At 33.6% G+C, this 13,750-nt stretch overlaps 1 protein-coding gene across 1 annotated transcript in view; it reads left to right on the forward strand.

Moving 5' to 3' along the window:
• The window catches only part of LOC107745302 (multiple PDZ domain protein-like), an 81,048-nt gene that overhangs the window by 23,621 nt on the left and 43,677 nt on the right, over positions 1 to 13,750 (forward strand). Inside the window, exons 10-16 of the mRNA XM_016559162.1 lie at positions 1,240 to 1,328; positions 5,159 to 5,305; positions 5,806 to 5,979; positions 8,153 to 8,362; positions 10,315 to 10,422; positions 10,735 to 10,893; positions 12,467 to 12,578. Coding sequence (XP_016414648.1) covers positions 1,240 to 1,328; positions 5,159 to 5,305; positions 5,806 to 5,979; positions 8,153 to 8,362; positions 10,315 to 10,422; positions 10,735 to 10,893; positions 12,467 to 12,578 — 999 coding nt within the window. The remainder of the gene's footprint in view (positions 1 to 1,239; positions 1,329 to 5,158; positions 5,306 to 5,805; positions 5,980 to 8,152; positions 8,363 to 10,314; positions 10,423 to 10,734; positions 10,894 to 12,466; positions 12,579 to 13,750) is intronic.

The raw sequence follows: 13,750 nt of genomic DNA on the forward strand, positions 1-13,750 counted from the left end.
ATATAGGCTAAAGTGAGTTTGACGTTGTATTTTGTTGTTGCATTCAAGCAATTGACGCCGAATTGTCTCTAATTCGTGAAAGTAAAATGCGCACGGTGATTTAAGCTATTTAAAAGTGAAGGAAAGCGAGGAAAAAAGGGAAAATTTAAACAAACTAAAAATGAACAATTGCTTTACTATTTGACCGCTTTACTAAATTGCCGCTATTTGAAAGTGAAAGTAAAATGTGCACGCCGCTTTTGCAAGCTATTTAAAAGTGAAGGAAAGCGAGGAAAAGAGAGAACGCCCCGCCCCCGTGTTGATACCGGTATTATCCGTGTTGTCACACGTCGATTAACCGATGGGAAAATTTCCTCACTGTCACAACCCTAGCGCAGAGTCATTCACGCAAACACTAAACACCATCATGGTAACATAGGAACATAAACCCACATGTACATAACTGATAACAAACATGACAAAACTATTAAGAAACATGTTTATTTAAACAAAAGACTTTCAAATGTTGAGTGTCACGCAGGCAACACTGGGAATATCAGTTTACATTTTTTTACTGTAAATTATACGTTGATTTGTTCTTTTTTACCTCTAAAAATTGTACAATTAACAGCATTTTGCTGTAAAATTACATGAAATGTCTGGTTAGATATTTTACAGTTTTTCCCTGTATATAGTACGGGAACTTACTGTTAACATATTAAAAAAAAAATTTCTGTAGCGTTTTTACAGTATTTTACAGTTAAAATTACACTAATTTTTTTACAGTGCAGATCCTAAGTCTTAAACTTTAGCATGCAAGTGTTTGTGCTGTGGATGCATCAAATGCGGCTTGTTGAATATGTATTTAGTGTTATTATTTGCTGGATATAGATGTGTCACAAAATTGTCTGTAAGGTGTGTTGTATAAATAAACTTTGCTTTATTTTAGTAAGTAGTGCCTTGTGATACACTTTAGCATGTTAAAAAAACAGTACTTATTACAGAAATAATATATACTTAAGTGTGAACTAAATGTAATGTTTTCAGACACTTAATTGCATGTTAATTACAATTAAATAAATATGTAAAAGCCTTCATGTAGCATTCTAACCTGTTTCTTTTCCTGACAGACCTGGGCTTGATGTTTTCTATTTCTCTTTCTCACTCTGGGCAGATTTCAGCTCGAAAGCGTATTCTCATTCTAGCGTGCTTCATTTTAGGCAGCGTTTAACCTTTGCTTACTGTAATTTCCTGTCGCAGAACCCTCTGGGATATTCGTGAAGAGCATTTCGAGGGACAGCACGGTGGAGCAAGATGGCCGAATTCATGTCGGGGATCAGATCATAGCTGTGAGTTATTTCACAAAGAAAGTGTTAGAGAAGACTCTTGTTTATGCATGTTTTGTGTTGCAGTGCTTATCAGAATCAAAAGGCTTTTATGCTGACAGGTGAAAGTGTTTCTGTTATTGTTATTGTGCATGTGTAAATATGTGTTATGGGTCTGCAAAATAACGGTATGAGAAGAGAAATTAAATATATAAGTTATTTATCACAAAGTGGTTATTTTTTCTCTGAATTTCAACAAAAGAAGACAGAAAACATGATCTTTACTGACTTTAGTCTCATTGATGGGTTCCACATCGAGTCGCTAATCATTTGCATAAAGTTAAACTTTTCTCAGTCATTTTTGCAACAAATCAATTGACAATATTTACATTTATTTTTTTAATTGTCCTTTTACTATTTCATTTTGGATTGATTTAAAAATGGACATGATTAAAAAATATTAACAAAACTCAAAATTGAGAACCTTATGACATTTGTTTTCTCATTTTTGTTTCACATTTTTCTTAAAAACATTAATAATACACACATATACACATATATATATTTTAATTTTGTAAATTATTTTGACCATGTTTTATATTCAAAAGACAAGAATAACTCAAAAGAAACCCTTTTTGTAATACTGATCTCACAGTGTAAAAGTCACTTTAAAATCTTTTCAAACATGAAAACACAAAACATATAAAAACAATAGAAACTGTAAAGCTTTTCAAGTGTATGTAACTGCCCAAATAATATATAGTATTTTTATTTACTTTAGGTTTTTTTATTTTATTTTAATTTAATTTAAGTGCACTTTATATTTTTATCGTTTTTTTATTTCACATATTCAGAACTGTACATAAATACTGTATATTTTTGGTTATATTTACCTGCCAATTAACATCCACATTAAAAATGTGATATAACAAAAACAAAAACTAAATTCTTGGTCATCAAAAATGAATGACATCCCATCATTCTGTTCGTGAAAATGCCCCATATAAATATATATATATATATATATATATATATATCTGAAGCTCGTCCGACGCGGCTTTAAACTGGAGGACATGTGCCCGTCAATCATACCTGTCGCCGTGGAGACCACACCCGCCCTCAGCGCATCACAAAACTCAACAATGGAGCGAACGAACACCGAGCACGGTAACAAACTCACAGCAGTCTGAATGCAGCCGCATACAGCAGTCGCTCACGTCTGTTTAAACGCTCCATGAAATGGTTTGACGAATTTTTAAGTAGCTAATAAGTAAGTAGTAAGTAGTAAGTCTGTGCAATCAAATCTACACCGCAATATGACCTAATGTGATTATTGGACTGCAAAAGACTGCAATTTAATGAAAGAAATATATAATCTGCATGAGCCGTGTGCTTCAGTGTGAATCGTGAAAGTAAAGAAACTGAGACAAAAACATGCAAACACTGAGCTCAATGCCAATTAAGTGATACAAAAACTTAACCCACACTTTATTGACTTAATATTTTGTATATATATCAAAAACCTTTGTTTTGCCTCAGAACTATAACTCCTACACTGGTCTCCATATTGATGTTATTAATTAATCTCATTAATGCAATATGCAATATTCACAAGACAAGAATAACTCAAAAGAAACCCTTTTTGTAATACTGATCTCACAGTGTACTTTAAAATCTTTTCAAACATGAAAACACAAAACCTATAAAAACAATAGAAACTGTAAAGCTTTTCAAGTGTATGTGACTGCCCAAATATTATATAGTATTTTTATTTTTGTATTTTATATAGTATTTTTATTTCATACCTCAAGTCTACTAAATATATTGTAGAAACGTATTTTTCTGTAAAGTTGCTTTGCAACGATGTGTATTGTGAAAAGCGCTATACAAATAAACTTGAATTTAATTGACTATGCTATCTCTATCAGCTATATATACGTATGGACTGCTTAACATATATACAGTAGATAAAAAAGATAATAATAATAATAATAATAATATGATCTGCATTACACATTCCCTTTTTGGTGGTCTTAAAAAAAGTATTAAATTTATTAAATTTAGTCAGTGAAACCATTGTTATTTTAGTAATATTTTATAGGAATCGGATTAACTTTTATTTTTAGATTTTCACTTTTCATTTTTAATTTAATTTGAGTAATTTTGTTATGTGCTTTTGTAATTTGTATTAGTTTTTTTATATTTCTATTTAGCTTTATTTTATTTTTGTTTTATTTTATTTTTAGCATTTTTAATGCTTAAACTGATTTCTTGTAATATTTACATTTAATATTTACATTTTATTTTATTTTAGCTTTATTTCAATTAACAAAAAATTATTTTCAATGATTTTAGTTTTGGTTAACAATAATAACACTGCGTGAAACATTAGGCATCGTTCCACAACAAAAGGCTCAAACTGTATTCTGTACGGTCACATGACCTCATCACATTTAATCACATGTGAGTGTTCAGTTATCAACCTGGAACTAGTTAGAACAGTTATTTTGCATTCATTTTGTGTGATTAAGTGCAAAAATAACTTTAGCAGTCTGCTCACATAATGATGCAAAAGAGACATCGGAAAAATCACACGTCATTTCTTCTACATTGTGGAATACGATATTCCTTACAGTGTTGTGTTCTGCACGTTTGAGAAAATCCAAGGGCCTTTTGTGTGTGTGTGTGTGTGTGTGTGTGTCACATGTGAAATTTAATTCAGAAACAGTTCATTTCTGTCTCTTTTTTATAGATGCAGAGTTAAAGCTCTGCCAGCTGGCTTGTTGTGTTAGCAAGGCTAAGGCTTACCCAACGTTTTTGCAGAAAAGTGAATAATGTTATTACCATCACACACACAAAAATTCACGCGATCACACACTAAAACAAAACCAATCCAACTTTTGCAAACTTTTAAAAAGAGTATTTATTACAGAAATAATATACTTTAAAAGAATATACATAAAAGTGCATACCGAATGCAATATTTTCAGACACTTATTTGCATGTTAACTGCAATTAAATGAAAATGTATCATAGTTTAAAATCATTTTAAATGCAGTTAGTTAAACTTAAAGGGGTCATATGATGCTTTTTTAAAGATCATTATTTTGTGTATTTGGTGTAACAGAATATGTTGACATGCTTTAATGTTCAAAAAGTTCAAAGATCAGAAATGTGACTGATTATTATATGTAGAGGTCAGCACATGTGAAATTTAATTCAGAAACAGTTCATTTCTTTCTCTTTTTTATAGATGCAGAGTTAAAGCTCTGCCAGCTGGCTTGTTGTGTTAGCAAGGCTAAGGCTTACCCAACGTTTTTGCAGAAAAGTGAATAATGTTATTACCATCACACACACAAAAATTCACGCGATCACACACTAAAACAAAACCAATCCAACTTGTGCAAACTTTTAAAAAAAGTATTTATTACAGAAATAATATACTTTAAAAGAATATACATAAAAGTGCATACCGAATGCAATATTTTTAGATACTGATTTGCATGTTAACTGCAATTAAATAAAAATGTATCGTAGTTTAAAATCATTTTAAATGCAGTTAGTTGAACTTAAGATTGAACTTAAACAGGACTTAAATAGGTACATCTTTATATGTAATTTCATAATGACTTCTATTGTCTGAAATATAGTTAAAGTACTGCTGAATGTACTGACAAGCATTTATGATAAACTAATCTGATATTTATTACTACTAACATCAAAATCTGTTTGTATGTGTGGAGTGAACAGACTGAATTGGTTTGAAGCAGATGACACACGTGTTTCACGCTACAGCAAGTGAATGAGGGACTTCTAAAGTTTGTGATGCTGTGATTCTGTTAATGCGTGTTCAGGTGGCTCAAGTGGAGAAGATCAGTGAGAACAGCGGTTTAGGGATCAGTCTGGATGTGTGTGCCGGCCGTCACATCCTCCGCTCAGTGCTTCCTGAGGGACCCGTCGGGCGATCGGGAAAAATCTGTAGTGGAGACGAACTGCTAGAGGTAAAACACATCCATCGCAAACAACCCACCACCAATATGCATCAAAAATCTAATTAATATTGGAATTTGGTCCTATTCTGAGTGTGTATGTGTCATATTTCTTTAAATAATTTCTAGCAATACGAACAAGACAGCAGGCATATTCATATATCAATTGTATTTTTAAAAATATAAATATATAGTATAAATACATACTTTATTACTTTTTATCATATATATTGGACAATTCCAATTGCTGCAAAGCATGTAAATGTTCACCAAGGCTCTTTGTTGGGATTATATCAGATTACAGTGCACGTTATAATCTCTGTACATCTCGAGTCACTCTCAGAGGGCAGACCTTCATGCCTAAATGCCTGACACAGTTTAGCTATCAATAAAAGCTCTGCGTTTTGCATCCACCCTTTTAGATATGCTAGATTAAGGTGATGTTTTATGATTCTGAACCATTATTAAGGATTTTATTAGAAAGAAAGTTTGTGTTCATCTTGTTTGTGTAGGTGCCGGGTGAGTTTGAGGATTTCCTGGTCTCTGGCGAATCAGAGGACAGCCTGAAAGATCATGTGACTGAAGAGCCCACTGGAACGCCGTTAGCGATGTGGGAAACGGAGATTCAGGACATCGAACTCGAGAAAGGAGAGAGCGGACTGGGCTTCAGCATTCTGGATTATCAGGTGGGAGAGTGGGAGGACCTTCCTAAATTTAGACCATCACATGAGAATGGGAGGAGCCCTTTATTTATTTATTTTTCACTGATTTATGTCTCACACGTCAAATTCAAAGCAGTAACTCATGAGTTTGAGATTGAATTGTGTGTCTTTTTTACTGATTGAAAGAACTGGGTTATGAAAATCATCTGTTTGTGAATCAGACTACACTTGTCGTGCTGTATGTTTGTTGTTGTGTACAAAAAGAGAGGATAATGCAATATTAATGTGTTATCCGTTTATTGTCTGTATATTATATTATGGCAGCCATTCTCTTGTGAAAAAGAAGTGTGCTTAATTTTATTGAATTGAAGTATTGAAAATCTTTAAAAATGTATTAAATGGGAGTTATTTGACATGTAAGTGCAAATGAATGGGAGTTAGTTGACATGCCGTTGCAAATTAACGGGACTTAGTTGACATGTAGTTGCAAATTAACGCAAGTTAGTCGACATTCAGTTGCAAATTAACACGAGTAAGTTGACATGTAGTTGCAAATCAATGGGAGTTAGTTGACATGTAGTTGCAAAATAATGTGAGTTAGTTGACGTGGTTGCAAAATAATGTGAGTTAGTCAACATGTAGTTGCAAATTAAAAGGAGTTAGTTCACGTAGTTTCAAATTAATGGGAGTTAGTTGACATGTCGTTGCAAATTAATGAGACTTAGTTGACATGTAGTTGCAAATTAACGCAAGTTATTCGACTTGCAGTTGCAAATTAACATGAGTAAGTTGACATGTAGTTGCAAATCAATGGGAGTTAGTTGACATGTAGATGCAAATTAACGCAAGTTAGTCGACATTCAGTTGCAAATTAACACAAGTTAGTCGACATTCAGTTGAGTTAGTTGACGTTGTTTCAAATTAATGGGAGTTAGTTGACATGTCATTGCAAATTAATGAGACTTAGTTGACATGTAGTTGCAAATTAACGCAAGTTATTCGACTTGCAGTTGCAAATTAACACGAGTAAGTTGACATGTAGTTGCAAATCAATGGGAGTTAGTTGACATGTAGATGCAAATTAACGCAAGTTAGTCGACATTCAGTTGCAAATTAACACAAGTTAGTCGACATTCAGTTGCAAATTAACACGAGTAAATTGACATGTCGTTGCAAATGAATGTGAGTTAGTTGACATGTAGTTGCAAAATAATGTGAGTTAGTTTACATGTAGTTGCAAAATAATGTGAGTTAGTCGACATGTCGTTGCAAATTAATGGGACTTAGTTGACATGTAGTTGCAAATTAACAAGTTATTCGACTTGCAGTTGTAAATTAACACGAGTAAGTTGACACGTAGTTGCAAATCAATGGGAGTTAGTTGACATGTAGTTACAAATTAATGGGAGTTAGTTGACATGTAGTTGCAAATTAATCGGAGTTAGTTGACGTAGTTGCAAAATAATGTGAGTTAGTTGACATGTAGTTGCAAATTAATGGGAAGTTAGTTTACATGTAGTTGCAAATTAATGGAAGTTTGTTGACATGTAGTTGCAAAATAATGGGAGTTAGTTGATGTTGTTGCAAATTAATAGGATTTAGTTGACATGTAGTTGCAAATTAATGGAAGTTATTTGACATGTAGTTGCAAATTAATGGGAGTTAGTTGACATGTAGTTACAAATTAACGGGAGTTAGTTGACATGTAGTTGCAAATTAATCGGAGTTAGTTGACATGTAGTTGCAAAATAATGTGAGTTAGTTGACGTAGTTGCAAATTAATGGGAAGTTAGTTTACATGTAGTTGCAAATTAATGGAAGTTTGTTGACATGTAGTTGCAAAATAATGGGAGTTAGTTGATGTTGTTGCAAATTAATAGGATTTAGTTGACATGTAGTTGCAAATTAATGGAAGTTATTTGACATGTAGTTGCAAATTAATGGGAGTTAGTTGACATGTAGTTGCAAATTAATGGAAGTTAGTTGACATGTAGTTGCAAAATAATGCGAGTTAGTCAACATGTAGATGCAAATTAACATGAGTTAGTTGACATGTAGTTGTAAAGTTACTTATAGCTACTAGAATGTCTAAAGAGGCCTACTGAAATAAAGTGAAACCGATAATGTTAATGTTATACTCGATAATGTTAATGTTATGCGTGTGTGTGTGTGTGTGTGTGTGTTCATATGTGTACAGGACCCAATGGACCCACTCAAGACGGTGATTGTGATTAGGTCGTTAGTTCCTGACGGCATAGCGGAGCGAGACGGACGCTTGTTGCCAGGAGACCGTCTCATGTATGTCAACAACATCAACCTGGAGAGCGCCAGTTTGGAAGAAGCAGTGCAGGCTCTTAAGGGAGCAAACATGGGCGCCGTAAACATCGGGGTGGCCAAACCACTGCCTGTAAGAAATACTATCCTCTACTTTCTAAAGCAGCTTTTTTCTCTGTACGATTTGTGTTATTGAAACCCATGGCTGCAGTAACGGGATTCCTTTCGCAGGTTCTTTGAATATTTCATGATGCGGGTCTGTAGACTTTTAAAGGCCTCAGGGAATGAAATCTTCTTGGAGGAGCGGGTCTGTATCTTTGTGAAGAGCTCTCAGGGGCTGTAGTTTATCTTAACCTCTTCAGCTTTCCAAGGCTGTTATCTCGGATCCATTATTCTGGGATTGTGTGCACATTTTGGCATCTTTCCTTCTTTTTCTCCTCCGAGGCCTTGAGGTTTGGAGCGTGTGTGTTGGGTTGTCAAGTGCACTGTGGGTCATCTGATCAGGCCTTTTTTGTCTGAAGATTTAATCTCACGAGAGGCCTTTAGACTGCATGAGCGTGCCGAATGCTTTTGTTCTGCTCTCTCAAGTGCGATAGGGTAACATCACCTCTTAATATGGTTCAAATGATTCACTTCCAAGAAGCGGAGTGAAAACGGAGAAAGCATTTCTTCTTATTTACCTTTGCACGTCAAATCTTCGATGTGATCATCAATTTTAATGGTGCTGAAATCGACAAACAAACGATTCAGCTCGCTGACCAACCTTGCACTACTAACATGCAAAATTATTTCTAACCAAATCAAATTCAGTGTTTTATTGTGATCTTGGGCTGGGTGTTATGATGAAATGAGATTCTGCCGTAGCACAGTAAATATATATCTGCACGGCATCAGTATGCAGGACTGCTTTACATTATTGCATAAAGCATCCAAACGATTCAGCTCGCTAACCAACCTTGCACTACTAACATGCAAAATTATTTCTAACCAAATCAAATTTAGTGTTTTATTGTGATCTTGGGCTGGGTGTTATGATGAAATGAGATTCTGCCGTAGCACAGTAAATATATATCTGCACGGCATCAGTATGCAGGACTGCTTTACATTATTGCATAAAGCATCATAATAACAAAGAACAATGTGAAAATACAGAGTAGGCTTGTCTCAAAAAATTCAAGATGTTTATGTTACTGTTTATACATTTCAACAAACTGAATAACGAGTGATTCCAACAAATTTAAATCAATTAATATGTATTACTTTAAATTTAACAAAGAAAATGCAATTAAAGGAATAATTCACCCAAAAATTTAAACTCCCCCCAATATTTACTGGTGCTGGCATTTATTTATTAAATTAATTAATTTATTTATTTTTATGGAACTCAAAAAAGCAAATGAATTAAAGGATATTTACATAGTTGTTTAACATAAAATGATTTTCCAAAAAAAAAAAAAAAAGTCAACATTTTAAAAGAAATGTTTTTTTTAAAGAAGTCTTATATCCTCACCAAAGAACCTAATTTATCCTCATTTAATTCTTCATTTATTTGATTAATGATCCAGTGAAACAGTAATATTGTGAAATATGATTACAATTTAAAGTAACTGTTTTCTATGTGAATATATGTTCAAATATAATTTATTCCTGTGATCAAAGCTGAATTTTCAGCATCATTACTCCAGTCTTCAGTGTCACATGATCTACAGAAATCATTCTAATATGCTGATTTGCTGCTCAAGAAACATTTCTGATTATTATCAATGTTGATAACAGTTGTGCTGCCAAATATTTTTGTGGAAACTGATATAATTTAATTTTCAGGATACTTTGATGGATAGAAAGTTCAAAAGAACATTTTTTTTCTTTTGTAACATTATAAATATCTTTACTATCACTTATGATCAATTTAATGCAATAAAAGTATTATATTCCTTAAAATCATCTTACTAACCTCAAGCTTTTATAAGTATATAAGAATATATACAGTTACCATGTTATACAGTTACTCATTCTGGTTGTAACGCCCAAGCTTAGTGTGATCTGCTCATCACCAGAGAATGAATGGTCACCCTGTCTTCACAGACTGGGGATGAGGATGGCTCTTCCTCCTTCATCTCGGCTCTGCTGCTGACGGAGGGCTGTGATGGTGATGAGGAGGATGAAGCTGTGTTCCGCGCTGAACCTGCAGTGGTCAGTGCTCCTAAAACACAACCAATGCATTCCTGTGCAAAGCATGTTAGTAGTGCAATGTTCTGTAGGAGCAATGATATATCAGCGCTTATAGGAGACAGATACTGTTTTTTGGATGAAAAAATGAACATTTTAGTCCAAGCTTAGCAAGACACACATGGCATCATTGAAAAAAGTTAAAAAGTCCCTGATGATTTTTTGGGGGTTATCCTAACAAACTATTTGAAGTGCAGCACATTTATTGTGGCCTTTAGAAAAAACGATCATTCTCTGATGTTATTATCGTTCTCATCTACATAACATCTCTTCCAGATTGACTCTAGTGATTTAGACCTGTCTGATGAAAAGGCTTTTGAGCTTCATTTTCTGGAGGAGGAGGACGAGATGCTGCAGTCGATGATCGCTGAGCATGGCAGTATCTGCAGCGCTGATCTGACCTATCAGAAGAACAGACCCGCCTCCACACCGAAGGTAAACAGAGTCGGCAACTAACTGCTTGCATTACCATGCCAATCCCTCCGAGAGTTACACTAACAACAAGAAGGCACACAGGCAACTACTAGCACACTTGCTAATGTCTGGGACAGGAGAAAACAGTCTCAGCTCACCCTCCAGCAGCCAATCAGAGCAAGCCAGTAGTTGATGACAACTAGGATCAGCTGATCTTCATTAAGCTTTGCATGGAGTGGAGGGGAGAGAGAGAGAGAGAACAAACACCACAACACTGCCACAATGCAAACTGTATCTACCCAGTCAGCAGCAAAATAAATAATAGTAATTACTCCTTGGGACATAACAATATGTAATTTATTAATCACTTCTCTTGTCTTTGAAATAAATATAAAGTACTGCTGGATGTACTGACAAGCATTTAGGATCAACTAAAATATACTTTAATGTTGTTTCTATTGAAACTTGCATGTCATAAATAAATAATAAATTTGTAATTACACATTTGTATTGATGAAGTTGCAATTTGTCCCATTTGCAATCTATTAAATGGTGTTAATGTAATATCAAATTGTGAGTTTGGGTCAATTAAAATGTGAATTTAGGAACGCAAAACATGCCAACCATCTTCTTACACATGTAATGAGAAGCGCTTATAAACCAGCTGCTTCAAGAGAGAGAGGCTTCAACGGCTTTTAAAACTTGATGGTTTCACTTTTAAGCCAGCTAAATATTGGAATCATAGTACACAGTTGTACTTAAAAAATAAAATGTATTATTTTTATTAGTAGTATTAAACACTTGACTTATGTTATAGTTAAATATTACAATAGCATTTATTTTTTCAATTTTGTAAAAAAAAAAAATATAATAATAATAATAATAATAATTTTCTTAAATACTTGATTTTTTTATTTTACAGTTAAATATTACAATAATGGTGTTTCTTATATTGTTTAATATTTTTAGGAATAATAATAATAAATATCATCATCTTCATAATTATTAAATATTCAGCTTTCATTTTTCAGTAAATTATTACAATGGCAATATTTACTATTTTGTTATCAAATAGTATTATTTATTATGATAATAATAATAGTAGTAATAATATTAATAACAACAATATTAATTTTCTTTATTTTTATTTCACAGTGTATTTATTATTATTATTATTATTATTAAATACTTGTTTTTTATTTTACAATGAAATTATACAATTGCAATATTTCTCATTTTAATATTTTTAGTAATAATAATAATAACATTTTAAATTGTATCACCACAATTGCAATTATGCCTACTACTGGCATCAAACTGTTGAACCCACTCAAAATGCCTTAGTAATAGTAAATACAGGGAAAGTCATCAGACCAACTCTGACACTGTGGTGGTGAGTTTTTTACAGTCAAGCATCACTCAAATATTATGGCTAATTTCCCATAGTATCGCTAGTCTGTTCCCATCATTCCTGCGTCCTGATTCGACCCTCACAATCCCACCTCATCCTGCTGACCTCTTTCATCACTCTGTATCCTTGACTTCAGTCTTTGATGTCGTTTTTGATGAAGATTCTGGACTTTTCTCCTCTCAGGAGGAGGATTTGCTTCCAGATGAACCCGCAGACGAGGCCCAGCAGCTAAACGCAGCGGCGGGGAGCAGCTTCGAGAGGACCATCACTGTGGTCAAGGGCAACTCCAGTCTAGGTATGAGAACGGCAGTGTGTTCATGAAACAGAAGTACACTTTAGCATCCTTTTAAAAAGAGTACTTACTGAAATAATATACTTTAAAAGAACATACTTAAAGCTGCATTACATAACTTTTTTTGGCTAAAAATTATCCAAAATCAATTACTGAGCAAGTATATAACCAATCAGTGTTCAAAACTGTCTCCTTAACTTAGCCCATTTCACAACGGTAAGCTTGTAATAATGTTTTATAATTTGAGTGGTTCGGGTCGTTCGCTTTGCGCCATTACGTCACGTCTGTATACATAAAGAAGGAGTCCCGGTCAGTAGGCTCTATCACGTGTGTGGATGCTGCAGCTGGCGGATCATTTGAGCCTCTTCTTACAGCAGCTGGAATAATTAAACTTGTCATTTTGAGAATAGAGTCTTAAACGGTGCATGATGGTATTGAAACACATATTCCAATTTTAAATGTGCATCTGAATGATCTGATTACAGATACGTGGGATTTCACTGTACTAACAAAAGATTTGTATTTCAAAGAGAACGAGTTCTAAGGAACATTAAATGTCTTTTTGAGGTTAAAAGAACAATTTATTTCGATAACATTCAAATGGTATGACAATTAGAGATTAGACTGTACAGAAATTGAAATCTATAGATAACGCTAATACAAACTAAATAGACGTAGTCACGCAATGCTGATGTTGTTAACATTAACTATTTGAAAACAAAGTATAACAATAATAATAATTTGCACAGTTTGACGTGATCTGAGCTTACTTTGTGTTCATTAGATTTAATCACCACTGTTAGCGTGATTTATTGTAAATTTATCGTGATTTATTGTTTTGTTTTTTTTCCGTTGGTCAGAACAAAACTGGCAGACATGTTACTTACTTGTTCAGAGGACATTTTCCAGTGAAACTTCCACACATACAGCTCAAAACATTAGATTCATCCACGCTGAGGAGCCGTGCCGATGCACAACCCATGTAAAGAAAATAATTCCGCAAATAACTGCAATTGCAGGTTTCAAACAGAGATGGTGACAAAGAGGCAAAACTTACGCACTGCAGCTTTAAGTGTGAACTGAATGTACTTGGACACTTAATTACGTTAACTGAAATTAAATGAAAATATAATAGAAATATATAATACTATAGAAAATATAATACTATTATATAA

This window comes from Sinocyclocheilus rhinocerous, unplaced genomic scaffold, assembly GCF_001515625.1.
Source record: "Sinocyclocheilus rhinocerous isolate Xijiao unplaced genomic scaffold, SAMN03320098_v1.1 scaffold1399, whole genome shotgun sequence".
Lineage (NCBI taxonomy): Eukaryota > Metazoa > Chordata > Actinopteri > Cypriniformes > Cyprinidae > Sinocyclocheilus > Sinocyclocheilus rhinocerous.